General features: G+C 40.3%; 1 protein-coding gene across 2 annotated transcripts in view; it reads right to left on the bottom strand.

Moving 5' to 3' along the window:
• kif13b.L (kinesin family member 13B L homeolog) overlaps nt 1-16010 on the bottom strand; it is a 155497-nt gene that overhangs the window by 38376 nt on the left and 101111 nt on the right. For both annotated transcript variants that reach the window (XM_041562042.1, NM_001145074.1), the window contains 10 exon segments: nt 15253-15415; nt 13490-13636; nt 11985-12134; nt 10680-10808; nt 10271-10438; nt 8600-8757; nt 7268-7400; nt 5069-5215; nt 3565-3594; nt 274-373 (listed from right to left, as the gene is read on the bottom strand). In XM_041562042.1, the coding sequence (XP_041417976.1) occupies nt 274-373; nt 3565-3594; nt 5069-5215; nt 7268-7400; nt 8600-8757; nt 10271-10438; nt 10680-10808; nt 11985-12134; nt 13490-13636; nt 15253-15415 (1325 nt within the window).

Raw genomic sequence — 16010 nt, 5'->3', positions numbered from 1 at the left:
AGGACCGCGAGGACTCGGGGCGCCGCAGATGCAAATCCGGCCCTGGAAAGGGATTCTTTCTCATCACCCTGCCATACAGAATTGATTGGGTACTTGCGTTTGGCCTTTGAAAGATTTAGAGCAGCAGCGCTGAAGGCTGGTCAGTTATTATTATAATGATTTGATTTGCTAAAGGAATGCAATAGGGCAAATAAAAAAAAACAACAATATTTTTCCCCTAATAAAAAGGGTAAACTTGTGAGTCATGGGCCAACAGGGCACTATTCTGATTACCTTGTTTGCTGACCAGTTTTTGCAGTTGTTGATCTAAGTATTCCTGACGTTTGGTGAGAGCATTTAGCCATTTCCTCCTCAGTCTCTCCAGATCTCGGTCCTTGGTGAAGAGATGACAAAGGAAAAAAAGAGAAAATTCACATTAAAATAATGTTTATTATAATGTAAGTAGTGATATTCTAAAACAAATGGTATTCATTTTCATCTCCTTTAATTTTTTTGGATTATTTACATTTTGTGTAACTTTACATTACAAGTTTGAAATGTCTGGTTGCTGGGTCTGCCAATCAAAGCAGATTAACTCCAAGGTCACACTCCCTTCCCAGAGATTATTATCCACTGTTACTATAGGCACCATCTCTCCCTACTATACCTGCTATCCCACAGTCACACTCCCTTCCCAGAGATTATTATCCACTGTTACTATAGGCACCATCTCTCCCTACTATACCTGCTATCCCACAGTCACACTCCCTTCCCAGAGACTATTATCCCACTGTTACTATAGACACCATCTCTCCCTACTATACCTGCTATCCCACAGTCACACTCCCTTCCCAGAGACTATTATCCACTGTTACTATAGACACCATCTCTCCCTACTATACCTGCTATCCCACAGTCACACTCCCTTCCCAGAGACTATTATCCACTGTTACTATACGCACCATCTCTCCGTACTATACCTGCTATCCCACAGTCACACTCCCTTCCCAGAGACTATTATCCCACTGTTACTATAGGCACCATCTCTCCCTACTATACCTGTTATCCCACAGTCACAATCCCTTCCCAGAGACTATTATCCCACTGTTACTATAGGCACCATCTCTCCCTACTATACCTGCTATCCCACAGTCACACTCCCTTCCCAGAGACTATTATACCACTGTTACTATAGGCACCATCTCTCCCTACTATACCTGCTATCCCACAGTCACACTCCCCTCCCAGAGACTATTATCCCACTGTTACTATAGACACCATCTCTCCCTACTATACCTGCTATCCTACAGTCACACTCCCTTCCCAGAGACTATTATCCCACTGTAACTATAGGCACCATCTCTCCCTACTATACCTGCTATCCCACAGTCACACTCCCTTCCCAGAGACTATTATCCACTGTTACTATAGGCACCATCTCTCCCTACTATACCTGCTATCCCACAGTCACACTACCTTCCCAGAGACTATTATCCACTGTTACTATAGGCACCATCTCTCCCTACTATACCTGCTATCCCACAGTCACACTCCCTTCCCAGAGACTATTATCCACTGTTACTATAGGCACCATCTCTCCCTACTATACCTGCTATCCCACAGTCACACTCCCTTCCCAGAGACTATTATCCACTGTTACTATAGGCACCATCTCTCCCTACTATACCTGCTATCCCACAGTCACACTCCCTTCCCAGAGACTATTATCCACTGTTACTATAGGCACCATCTCTCCCTACTATACCTGCTATCCCACAGTCACACTCCCTTCCCAGAGACTATTATCTCCATTGCTATCCCACAGCCATCCATGGGATCAGCACTGTCTGGACCACATAAATATACCTCTGTTTATTTAGATAAAAAGGGAGTATTAATTCACCAGGTTGCCTGTAGAAAATTATATGTGAGAATGAATCAAGTCCCTGTCATGTTCTGTTCTGGAAGTCTCAGGCGTCCAACAGCTCCTAAGTGTTAGTCAGGGATTGAAAACCATTTTCTTCCAAAGCATTTCTGATCAGCAGTGTTTTATTGTACGTTACATGCTGTAAATCAGCACAAATTAATGATAACAGTACTAGTCTCCCTGTGCGCAATGATAATACATCTCACAAGCTTCTTACAGAAAGAACACTGTCATACAAAAAGAAAAAGAAAAGAGAGGATGGGCTGAATAAATCCAGGGTCCTGACTGACAGGGCAGATAAAATGTTAAGATGCATTAAGGATCCTTAATGCAAGAGGCCTTGAAGACTGTGCTCAGGCTGAGGAATCACACTGGGGAGGCAGACAAGACCAGGGCAAATGAGATGAGCTGATTAGAAGCCGTAAAATTTGCTAGATTATTGCGGTGCTAAAACCTGAGCATAAAGGAGCATGCCATAAAACTGGGGCACACTCAGGCCAATATGCTCCATGGCACCCGACCAAGCTTCACAAGGTTATTCCAAGGCCACTGAGAAGTCAGAATTTACCAGGGACCCTGCTCAGTGCAGCTGTGATATTGCATTTATCTGCTCAGAGGAGAGGCTAACTTCCAAGATTAGAATGGAATTTACCTTTATTTTTAAATTGTGTGCACAGAACCCTGTTCCTCTATGAGGGGGCTGCCATATTTGTGCAGCAGGAGTCCGATAGCATTAGAAGCTCTAAATGACAGGCTGAGATGGGACAGTCAGGTTGGCAAAACTGTCAGTTTTAGGAACTTCAAGTGACAATTACTTACAAAAGCAGAACTATCAGCAAAAAATAATCAACATGACCTATAGGTAACTTTTAATGTAGACTAATTTTTTGAAAAGAAAATTTTTAGTGTCAGTATCACTTTAAGTCTGCTAGAAATTCATGTAAACATTAAATAAACCCAATAGGCTGGTTTTGCTTCCAATAAGGATTAATTATATCTTAGTTGGGATCAAGTACAAGCTACTGTTTTATTATTAAATAGAAAAAGGAAATCGTTTTTAAAAACTCGGATTATTTCATTATAATGGAGTCGATGGGATATGGCCATTCCGTAATTAGGAGCTTTCTGGATAATGGGTTTCCGTATAACAGATTCCATACCTGTACATTATTTATAGAAATGAAGTGAATAGCCTGGGAGAATAAGAAAAAAAGAATAAGAAAAAGGAAATGGTTTAAAAATTTGGAATATTTCATTATAATGGAGTCTATAGCAGATGGCCATTCTGTAATTAGGAGCTTTCTGCATAGCGGGTTTCCGAATAACAGATCCCAAACCTGTACATTATTTATAGAAATGAAGTGAATAGCCTGGGAGAATAAGAAAAAAAGAATAAGAAGAATAAGAAAAATAAATAGGAAATCATGTTTAAAAATTTGGATTATTTCATAAATGAATAGCCTGGGAGAATAAGCCAAACTCCCTTCTGAATGGTGAGCAAAGTGGGTGCATATTTACACCAAGACTTAAATCTGGTTGGCCTACAAAATGTGTGGGGATTGAAGAGTTAAATCTTTTAGTTTTTGTGCTGCTTGTTTTGTTTAAAATGGCAAATTTAAAAAGAAAACAAAATGATATATAAAAATCTAAATTTATACCTGGTAGCTGTCAACGTCTTCTCGATCATCCTGTAAGAAAAAAAAGCGGTGAACATTGTAAGTTGGGGTAAATAGTTATTGCAAACGTTCTGATTTAATTTCCACACAGGGCAATTTTGGGCAATTTGGTCTGACAAATTGGTGATTTTTGATTTGGGATCTATACAGCAGAGGTTATAGGTATGAGAGGGATATTTAGATATACCACTCAATCAAGAGCTTTTCTATTAAAGGGGAACTATCACAACAATTACAATTCAATATAAGCTTTAGCAAACTGAAATAAGAAACTTTCTAAATATAATCAATGAAATATTCTGTATTGTTTCGTAAATAATCAAGTTTATCTTCACTATTCCTCTCTCAGCATCTGTTTCTCTTCATTCTGTCTTCATGTAAGAGCTTTTTTCATTGACACATCCAATATATCTAATGGGGGCTTCCTTTCCTAGCAGATGAATTAGAGCTCACTCAAATAACGGATTCCAGTACAAACAAAATCTAACAAAATAACTGCCTTTTGCACAAATCCTGCATGTAGAGAGACATGATGTCTGGTGATTTTAAGGAAGAGGTCAACCCCTTTGGCGCTAAAATCCCTCCCCCTCCCCTGTGTTGCCCCCCCTCTGGGCAAATGCCCCTAAGTTGCTACTTACCCCTCGGCGCAGGTCCTGTCCATGGAGTTCACAGGCGCTGAAAGTCACGAAGTTTCATGCGCTGAAAGTCACCAAGTTTCCGAAAAAAATTAATCGGAAACCGTTGTGACTTTCGGCGCATTCAGTAGAGCTGAACTGGCAAATACTCCTACTGTGCATGCGCCGCCAAACGCCGGGCAATCCAGGAAGAAGACCGCACGGGAGAAGATGGCGCCTGTGAACTCAGTGGACAGGACCTGCGCTGAGGGGTAAGTAGCAACTTAGGGGCATTTGACCAGGGGGGAGGGAGGGTTTTTAGTGCCAAGGGGTTTAGTTCTCCTTTAATAGAGTGAGCTCTAATACATCTTTCTAGGCAAAATGAGTCCTCCTATAAGATATTGGATCATTCATTTGACACCCAACTAATGTCTTCATGCAGCAGTTGGGTGTCAGATGAATGATCCAATATATCTTATAGGGGGGCTCCTTTTCCTAGAAGAGCTCACTCAAACAACTGATTCCAGAACAAACAAAATCTAACAAAATAACTGCCTTTTGCACAAATCCTGCATGTAGAGAGATGATGTCTGGTGAGTTTAATAGAGTGAGCTCTAATACATCTTCTGGGCAAAAGGAGCCCCCCTATAAGATATATTGGATCATTCATCTAACACCCAACTGCTGCATGAAGACAGAATGAAGATAAACAGATGCTGAGAGAGGGATAGTGAAGATAAACACGATTATTTCGGAAACAGTACAGAATTTTTGATTGTATTTATAACATTTGTTATTTCAGTATGCTGAAGCTGATAAATTTTTTTACTATGCTCAGCTGCAGTGGTACTAAGCTCAGGGGATGATCTTACCTGGTGGAAGTCTTGAGCTTTAATAGCCTTTGCATTGACTATCTTTACACAGCCAATGGAGACAGATAAAATGGCATCTTCTATAAGGGGCAGAGTTCCTGAATCCTGCATTGAACGTACTTCTACGTGAAGGCGCCGGGACTGTCCCTGGTTTGGAAAAACAATTAAAAAGAGCGTTTATAGTTATGGAAATACTCCCCTTTCTCTACATAGAGGGGGAATATATATCACAGATGCAGGGAAAATTCCAGTGGAGAGTTGGCAAAGGCTTTAGCGAGGTGTGTGTCTCTTTAAATGTTGTAAAAACTCCAAGCCCCCATTGCATTAACAGAACCAAAAAAAAAGGGGTTGTTAACTATCAGTATGATGTAGAGAGGGATATTATGAGACAATTTGCAATTGGTTTTCATTTTATATTATTTGTGGTTTTTGAGTTATTTAGCTTTTTATTCAGCAGCTCTCCAGTTTGTAATTTCAGCCATCTGGTTGCTAGGGTCCACATTACCCTAGCAACCTTGCAAATTGTCTCAGAATATCACTCTCTACATCATACTAACTAACATCCCCTTTAAGAAAAAAAGCTATAGCACACTTATTTTCATAGATCAGTATTGCAGCAATGAAGTTAACGAGAATTACCAGGCAATAAACTACAAACTTTAGGGGGAAATTAACAAAATCACACAGACAGTAATGGCTGCTGGGAGGTAAGGGAAATTGGTTATTTCAGTATTATGAGAGCAATTAGATGCGCCACACACATTTGCAGACAAATCCTGAGAGACTCGTAATGTGAAGGCTATAATCCTCAGCTCCAAACAAAATAAACCCGTATTCATGTTCCGCCATTAATGAGGCTACAAATCTATTCACTATTGGGTACCAGGAAAAAAGCATAAAAAGAAGTATTTTGTGTTTCCTACATAGACAAGAACACACTATTAGGGTATAAGCGGCACTTAGTAATCATTAATATTACAGAATTGGAAGGCAGCTTTGTGTGTGTCAAAGATCATTAAAGGATTAGTAAACCTTAAAATAAGTGAATATAAAATTGATAAGGGGGCTATTCTAAGCACTTTTGCAATGTGCATTATTTTTTTTTTTTCCAAGATATTAAGGGATACATGTACTGTTAATATAAATTAATTGTGTTACAACAGCGCCACCTGCTGGTCAGTTTCCCACCAGTCTGACCAGCAAGTAGTCAAGGAAGTTGTCAGGAGAAAGAAAGAGGCTGATGTTCTTCTGCTTAGGAAAGATGTGAGAAAGGTTTCTAATTTTATTCCTAAGCAGAAGAACATCAGTCTCTTTCTTTCTCCTGACAACTTCCTACTTGGTGGTCAGAATATACAGATCAATGGAGGGCATACTAAGAAATTATTATATATACAGATCAAAGCAAGGTGTAACCAGCCCAAAAAGCCCCCCCCCCCCCCGTATAAGGCAGCTATAAGTACACAATTTTCCAAAAATGGGATTGCAAATTAATCAAAAAGATATACAAAGCAATGCTCATTGAAAATAGTGTGTATCAAATAGGGATGCACCGAATCCAGTATTTGGTTCGGGATTTGGACAGGATTCGCCCATTTTCAGCAGGATTCCGCTTCTGCCCGGCCGAACCGAATCCAAAAACGAATTTTCATATGCAAATTAGGGGTGGGGAGGAAAATCGCGTGACTGCTTGCCATAAACAAGGAAGTAAAAAATGTTTTCTCCTTCCCACCCCTAATTTGCATATGCAGATTAGGATTTGGATCGGTATTCGGCCAAATGTTTAGCGAAGGAGTCGGGTGTTCAGCCGAATCCAAAATAATTTATTCGGTGCATCCCTAGTATCAAATCGATTCAGTAATATGATTTGAAAACCTACCACACAACGGTCATCCAATATAGAAAAGCGAATACAGTAGCCAAAGAAATGAGAATTACCCCAACTTAAAAAATCCCCCTTGATAAAGGCTTTACGTTGAACCGTTATGGGTAATTCTCATCCCTTTGGGGAGTGAATCTGTTTCATTCATTTCAATTTTCTTGGATCCCAGTTGGGTGGAATATACAAATCCTAATAATGAATTAATTTGATACCACGATTTGTAATGAGCACTGCTTTTTTTAGTCTGCAAGCCTATTACAAGAGAATTGTGTAGAATACACCCATCAGAAATAGAGTTGTCTGGTTTATTTTGACTGTACCTGTTTGAGTTGGTAGATTCCTCCTGTCTGAACATCTTTGGCTGGGGTCACTTCCACTGGGCAGTACTCTCCATTCTCATTCAGTTCTAAAATCTGCACCCAGAGTTCCACCTTCCTGGTAACCTCACTCCACCTATAGAACAGAAAATGCATATAAGAAAGATCTTAAAGGAAAACTACACCCCCAAAATGAATATTTAAGCAACAGATAGTTTATATCATATTAAGTGACATTAAAGAATCTAATCAAACTGGAATATATATTTAAGTAAATGTTGCCCTTTTACATCTCGTCTTGAACCACCATTTTGTGATGGTCTGTGTTCTGCCTCAGAGATCACCTGACCAGAAATACTGCAGCTCTAACTGTAACAGGAAGAGATCACCTGACCAGAAATACTGCAGCTCTAACTGTAACAGGAAGAGATCACCTGACCAGAAATACTGCAGCTCTAACTAACAGGAAGAGATCACCTGACCAGAAATACTGCAGCTCTAACTGTAGCAGGAAGAGATCACCTGACCAGAAATACTGCAGCTCTAACTGTAACAGGAAGAGATCACCTGACCAGAAATACTGCAGCTCTAACTGTAACAGGAAGAGATCACCTGACCAGAAATACTGCAGCTCTAACTGTAGCAGGAAGAGATCACCTGACTAGAAATACTGCAGCTCTAACTGTAACAGGAAGAAGTGTTGAAGCAAAAGACAGAACTCTGCCTGTTAATTGGCTCATGTGACCTAACAAGTATGGTTTGTTTGGTATGTTTGTGTGCACCGTGAATCATACGATCCCAGGGGACGGCCCGTATTTTTTAAAATGGCAGTTTTCTATTTATGATTACCAATGGCACATACTACTAAAAAAAGTATATTATTATGAAAATGGTTTATTTACATGAAGTAGAGTTTTACATAGGAGCTGTTTTATGCAAGATCTTTTTCAGACAGCAACATTGTTAAGGGGTATAGTTTTCCTTTAATGAATGCTGCTGCTCTTAGAAAAATGTCGTTAACAAGGTATAATGTTAAATGTTACAACATTTTTTGAATGCAACAAATAAAGTGCAGCTTCGTGCTTCAAGGCTTATATACAATGACAGTCTGTTGTCTATAATTCATATATTTTATATAGCTGTAGGAGGACATTTGAGTGTGTTAGGCCAAGTTATCCAGTGTGAAATTGTACAGATATAGGACCTGTTATCCAGAATGCTTGGGACAAAACTGCCTATTCAATAAGCCTTCTTTAGTTTTATTCTAGTAGCTATGCAAGAACCCGTCATTGTTTCCCATTGTAACACATGGGAATGATCTACCTTCAGGCTTACCTATCTCGCAAGCTGCGTGTTTTTGCTTGAATTATTCCTAAATCCCATAGAGCTGGATTCCTGTGAGGGTCGCTCTGTCTGTGACCATAAACCTCAATGGCCAGGGCCCCCTCAGAAAGATATTCTAAGAAGTCTTCTGTAATGTTCACAGCAAACTCCTGTAAGGAAGCAGAAAAGACAGTTTAGCTGAAATAACCACTTAAAGGACAAGGAAAGTTAAACGAAAGAAGTAGCTAGAAATGTTGTACAAGATGTGTTGTGCTTCTGTACCAGCCCCAGACAACCACAGCCCTTTAGCAGTAAAGATCTGTGTCTCCAAAGATGCCCCAGTAGCTCCCCATCTTCTTTTCTGCTGATTCACTACACATGCTCTGTGCTGCTGTCACTTACTGAGCTTAGGGACCCACTCACAATATACAGTACACATAGAATAGAAATGTCACAATATAAGGCTGATTAGTAATTAATACACATAATTACTACATGGCAGCACAGAAACCAGTGCAATTAACATCAGAATTGAATAATCAGCAAACCTGTAGCATCAGCTTATATTACAGCCAGGGAAGCTCATTTTCTGCTGGATAATTAGTGACGAGCCCTAAGCTTAGCTTCTCAACAGCCAAGCAGAGCCCACTGAGCATGTGAGTGTCACAGACACTTTCCAAGATGGTGACCCCCTGTGACAAGTTTGAAGTCCTGGATTATTGCTGCTATTGACAAGCTCAAACTTTAGCCTCGTGCAATAAGTTCACTATATTAAACATTGCATTTTTAGCCCTATTCATTTTTAGGGTTTAGTTCTCCTTTAACATGACAGCAGCAATGTCAAAAGTGTATTGTTAGGGTTTATATACCAACTCCTGTGTGGGCAGTGGTAGCAGATTACCTCCAGTTACTAAGAAATTAACACATAATTTGACATGGGGTTAGACATATTGTCACTTTCCCAGCTGTCCCCAGTCATGTGACTTGTACTCTGATAAACTTCAGTCACGCTTTGGGGTTAAGGACAAACGGGCAGATTCGGGGAGATTAGTCGCCCCGGCAACAAATTGCCTCTTCTTTGGGGCGACAAGCTCCCTGAACTGCCTTCCCGCCGGCTATAATGAAAAATCGCCATTGATTTTTCATTATAGCCGGCGGGAAGGCAGTTTGGGGAGTTTGTTGTCCTGAAGAAGAGGCGATTTGTCGCTGGGGCGACTAATCTCCCTATTTTTTCCCTGTGTGCGCTTACACTTACTGCTGTACTGCAAGTTAGAGTGATATCATCTCCTCCCCCCCCCAGCAGCCTAACAACAGAACAATGGGAAGGTAACCAGATAGCAGCTCCCTAACACAAGATAACAGCTGCCTGGTAGATCTAAGAACAACACCCAATAGTAAAATCCAGGTCCCACTGAGACACATTCAGTTACATTGAGTAGGAGAAACAACAGCCTGCCAGAAAGCAGTTCCCTCCTAAAGTGCTGGCTCTTTCTGAAAGCACATGACCAGGCAAAATGACCTGAGATGCACCTACACACCAATATTACAACTAAATACACTTGCTGGTTCAGGAATGACATTTTATATTGTAGAGTGAATTATTTGCAGTGCAAACAGTGTCATTTAGTAATATAAAAAAGCTACAACATAAAAATCATGACTAAAATTCCTTTAAAGACTCACTTTGCAGTGGTCAAAAACCACCATGCACTCTGTCCCCTTAATGACAGGGGGCGCTGTGTCCACTTCAGGTGCCACAGTAGTGGGTTCTGGCTGATCCCAGAAAACGTAATGGCAGAAGACAAAGTTGGTGAGATGCTGTGGCAAACCTGTGGCCTGGAGCACTTTAATCTGAAAGGGTAAAGAGAGAGAAGAAAAAAAACGTATGATTCAATTCAATATGATGCAAACCCCAGGGATAAGAAAGTGACGTTCAACTGAAGAAGCTGAAAATGATCTTCGAAATCTTTTACTTATTATCTTGGACTGGGTTAAGAGAAGAGAAAAGCGGACCCTGGCAGTGGTGGAAAGGTAAGGCTTCTATTGTTCCCCCACTGAGAATAGAGAACAGACAAATAGAATAGTCACTTACCATGCACACTAACTTGTTCTCCTGAACCTCCTTCTCAAAAGAGAAATCTGCTCCATCTTCCCCTCCTGCTATCCGATCTCCGATGTCACCACTGATGCGGACCACTTCTATATGTAACCGTCCTGCAACCTTCACATCACAAACACAGGACAGCAAAGCAACATTCAGTCACTTCTATGCATTGTAAGCTGTTTTAACAAAAAAAGACTAAGCAACTTTTTAATTGGTTCTCATTATTTATTTTGTATAGTTTTTGAATTATTTGCTCTCTTCTTCTGACTCTTTTCAGCTTTCAAATGGGGGTCACTGACCCCATCTAAAAAAAAAACAAATGCTCTGTAAGGCTACAAACTGATTGTTATTGCTACTTTTTATTACTCATCTCTCTATTCAGACCTCTCCTATTCATATTCCAGTCTTTTATTCAAATCGGTTCACGGTTGCTAGTGCAATTTGGACCCTAGCAACCAAACGGGAGAGCTGCTGAATACAAAGCTAAAGAAATCCAAAACAACAAATAAAAAATGAAAAACAATTGCAAATTGCCTCAGAATATCCCTCCCTACATCATACTAACAGTTAATTTAAAGGTGAACAAAGCCTGTGGTTTCTACAGAGAGCATTACTATTTGTGAAGCAGTAACAATTATAAGATGCTCCATTTTCACAGAACAGGGGTGGTTCACCTTAAAGTTAATCTTCAGTGTGTTATAGAATGGTTAATTAGAAGCAAATATTACATTTTTTCATTTATCGTTTTTTAATTATTTGCCTTTTTCTGCTGACTCTTCATCTTTGAAATGAGGGTCACTGACCCCATCTAAAAAACAAATGCTCTGTAAGGCTACAAATTTATTGTTACTGCTACTTTTTAATACTCATCTTTCTATTCCGGCCTCTCCTATTTATATTCCACTCTATTATTCAAAGCAATGCATGGTTGCTAGGGTACTTTGGACCCTACTGGTGAAAATGCCGATATAGCCTGCAACCCCTGAGCTGAAAAGATTGCTGGGTAATATGGAGTTTAAACATTGGGATGCTTGAAGTGGGGAGATGGGTAGATATGGAGATAGGGATTGCCTATGATTAAGTGCTGGGTAAGCATGAAACGCATTGGGCATTATTGTATATTTTAATATGATATAATACATACTTTTTAAATAGCATGAATATAGAGAATCTTTTTGAGTTAGATGGGTAGATATGCCAAGGAAACATTTCCAGCCATCAGATTGGAGACAGCTGTAAAAACTGCTTTATTGCATTCACAACTGCACCCAATTTGCATATTAGAGCACTGACCTCCCCTTTCTGGTTGATGATAGGAACCGCATACTGAAGCTTCACATCATGGAAAAGAGACTCCAAGAAGACGTTGGCCACGCCGATCAGGCTGTGATTCTCATGCTCGTCGTAGAAAGGATCTGCTCGCCGGAAATAGGAGCGGCTCATCTTTACACATTGGGGAAACACAGGAGATAAAGTGTTAGGAAGGCTACAGCACTCTAATGTAGTATTACACAATCCTGGTGAAAATGTGGATTCTACAGTGATTTGGATGGTGGAGGGCGATATTAAAGGAACAGTTCAGTGTAAAAATAAAAACTAGGTAAATAAATAGGCTGTGCAAAATAAAAAAAATGTTTCTAATATAATTAGTCAACCAAAAATGTAATGTATAAAGGCTGGAGTGAGTGGATGTGTAACATAATAACCAGAACACAGCTTCCTGCTTTTCAGCTCTCTAACACTGAGTTAGTCAGTGACTATAAGGGGGGCCACATGAGACATAACTGTTCAGTGAGTTTGTAATTGATCCTCAGCATTCAGCTCTGATTCAAAAGCAACAGTTATGACCTATGTGCCCCCCTCAAGTCACTGATTGGTTACTGCCTGGTAACCAATCAGTGGAAAGCAAGAGAGCTGAAAAGCAGGAAGAAGTTTTCTGGCTATTATGTTACACATCCAGTCACTCCAGCCTTTATACATTACATTTTTGCCTTACTAATTGTATTAGATACATTTTTTATTTTGCACAGTCTATTTACCCAGTTTTTATTTTTATACTGAACATTCCCTTTAAAGCATTTGAATTTGCTACATTACCACCAACCTTATTTGACACAATCAATCATTTCTGGCAGCATGGCATCTTCAGGGACAGAATTCCACAGCTGATATAACTGTTGGTACTTTTTGTATCTCCTTTATCTAAAGGACTGTCCTTGTGTCCACTGGCAACATCTAATAGTGTCTAGAGACTTTTTTCTATGGCGGCTACACAAAAAGAGCAATGTCAACATTCCTCCAGTACACTGGTTGCTAAAGGCCATAGCACTGAAGAAGTCACCCCAGATGCTAAATTCTCTTGTGATTAGGGTGCCACCCCAGATGCTAAATTCTCTTGTGATTAGGGTGCCACCCCAGATGCTAAATTCTCTAGTGATTAGGGGGCCATCCCAGATGCTAAATTCTCTTGTGATTAGGGTGCCACCCCAGATGCGAAATTCTCTTGTGATTAGGGTGCCACCCCAAATGCCAAATTCTCTTGTGATAAGGGGGCCACCCCAGATGCTAAATTCTCTTGTGATTAGGGTGCCACCCCAGATGCTAAATTCTCTTGTGATTAGGGTGCCACCCCAGATGCTAAATTCTCTTGTGATTAGGGTGCCACCAGAGGAAGGGCAGGTATATAATGCTATGAATGCTGAGTGTATGAATTATGTTGTCTTTGATTTTTTTCCCTTTTCAACACTTATCACTAAAGATTTATGTCAGGATTCATCTTATGCAATTCAAAATCTTACAGGGTCGTCTTCATCACATTCTTTCCATTCCTGATAAAGGTCTCGGATATCAACCAGACGGTTTTCCAGCTTTTCCAAGGACCAGATTTGTTTGCCCTTTCCTTTTCTGCGCACCTGTATGGCTGGCTCGCTCAGCACTGCTCCTCGCTGCACAAACATTAACACAAAAGGGAGACAAACCATTAAACTGGCAATAGGGTCTGGGACATGTATTGCAAGTCCATATCTGCTACTGTACAATTTTTCATATACATAGGTTAAAATTTTTTATTAATATTTAAGAAGGTATTCTAAAGTCCTATGCCATACTACAGGAGACTGTGTTGTATTTTGTCTGTTTTGTGTTTATTCTTGTAAAAGGGGTTGTTCACCTTCCAAACACTTTTTTCAGTCTAATTGTTTTCAGATAGTTCACCATAAATAAATACATTTTTAAATTGCTTTGCATCTTTTATTTTTTTACCGATTTCCCAAAACTGAAGTATGAAGTTTAAAGTTAGTATCTCTAGTATTTCAGGCTGGCAGTTCTGGAGTAGGGATGGGCAAATTTGACCCGTTTTGTTTTGCCAAAAATTCCCTGCTGGCGAAATGTCGCCGACACCCATTAAAGTCTATGGGCGTCATTTCAGCAGCGAAACAAGGCGAAAAAATGTGCCCATCCCTATCCAGGTGTATTTTGAACTATTACAATTTGCTAGATTTAGTTGAGTCAATTAATTGCTACATTTGTCAGCAGTATCTATAGAATATTAGCAACTATTGTATCAATTCTAACAGCTGACTTTAATGAAGCTCAGGGATTCTGCGCAGGAGGGCTAAAGATAACAAATATATCAATTCAGAGCCGAAATCGGTAGTCCAAACTGCGACCCGAGGGCCACATGCGGCCCAGGATGCATATGAATGCGGCTCAGCTTGGTTCCCGAGGAAACGTCATGTCGTAAAGGATATAGGAGGAGGGGGACTCTGCCCATTGCCCAGTTAGTAATAAAAATATAATAATAAGTCTATTTAATATCCAGGTGTCCCATATTCCAATATATAGCTCCATCTGGTTATCCAACTGGCATTGTAGTTCTTTTCTGTGTATTTCCTTTACTTTTACAAATCAAACGTGTTTGTTTATTTCATATGTGGCCCCAGACAATTTTTCTTTTTCCAATGTGGCCCTGCGAGCCAAAAGTTTGGATACCCCTGAGTTAAAGAGTCGGCAACCCCACCTTTATACTTTACAGTCACAAATAGAAAGTAATTAGAAAAAGTCTTTATTTCTGGGGATCTGAAACCAACTGAACTAGAAAAAAAGTGTTTGAAGGTGAACAACCCCCTTTAAATCAATACATTTGACTTAAAAAAAAAAAAGGTATTTTAATCTTAAAAGATCAGAAGCAACATGAACTATCACAAGCTTTTTCCCTAACTGAAAAGAAAATACTTGGGGCAAGTCAGACTCATATTTATATTACCATAGAGAACCTGGAATTCTGACAATCATATATAAACTTATAGGGGTTATTTATATAGGAAGCAAATCCTTCAATTCACTATTATAACCATACAAATCAGTGCAATACAAGCATAAGGCCCTGGTCACACAAATTGTTGGCTCTGTTTCTCTCTGCCTGCCTATGAAATGATTCTTCATTTGAAGTTACCTATAGGTCATGCTGACTGTTTTCTCCTTAAAGGCAGAGTAAGCAGAGAAGTTGAGCCAATGCTCTGTGCAATCAAGGCCTAATAATACAAAATACAGGGTGATTTACCTTTTTGTTGGCATTGAGACTGGAGGCTGGAATCTGCAGTGTCACTTTATACTCTGTCCTCTTATCCATCTCCTCTGATATGAAATTGGCCTCCTGAACATGCAGATTGGCTTTGGCTATCTGCTCACGCAGCTTTCTAAGGCTCTGGTTCAGCATTGCCTCCCTGGTGTAATTATCAATGGATGTCAGCATTTGCGGATAAAAAAAAAATATAAAAAGCATTCATCAGTACAATTTTTTTTCTCATATACTTCTACAAAACAATACCTGGTTCAGGACTTGACTATGGAGAGGAGGAAGATCAGGCACGTGCCTAGGGCGCAAAGCTGGGGGGCGCCAGACACGTACCTTCTCTGCGTTCCTAATCGCAGTGGTGCACATTCGCGTCTATTCACGCTGGTGTGTATGCACGCACCTACTTGCACTGGAGCGCATGTGTGCGCCTATTTGGCGCAGCTGCCGGCCAGGTTGCCTAGGGCGCCAGGTCCGGCACTGTACTGGTTAGTAGACTAAAGAAATAGACACAATGATTCTTTGCCCCACAACACTTACCAAGTTTTGTGCCTAGAGTGCAGGCAAGTTAACTGCCTAAGGCAGGTCCGGACTGAGAATTAAAATAGGCCCTGGCATTTCAGGTACACAGAGGCCCAATCAGCCCACACAGAGGCCCAAACACCCCCCCCCCCACCAGCCCACTAAATACTGACTTTCTATGGCATCTTATAGCAGCCCCTCTGGCATTTGCCAGAAACCACAGA

Source organism: Xenopus laevis, chromosome 5L, assembly GCF_017654675.1.
Source record: "Xenopus laevis strain J_2021 chromosome 5L, Xenopus_laevis_v10.1, whole genome shotgun sequence".
Lineage (NCBI taxonomy): Eukaryota > Metazoa > Chordata > Amphibia > Anura > Pipidae > Xenopus > Xenopus laevis.
The sequence above is the reverse complement of the archived record's forward strand: the minus strand, read 5'-3'. Positions and strand labels throughout refer to the sequence as shown.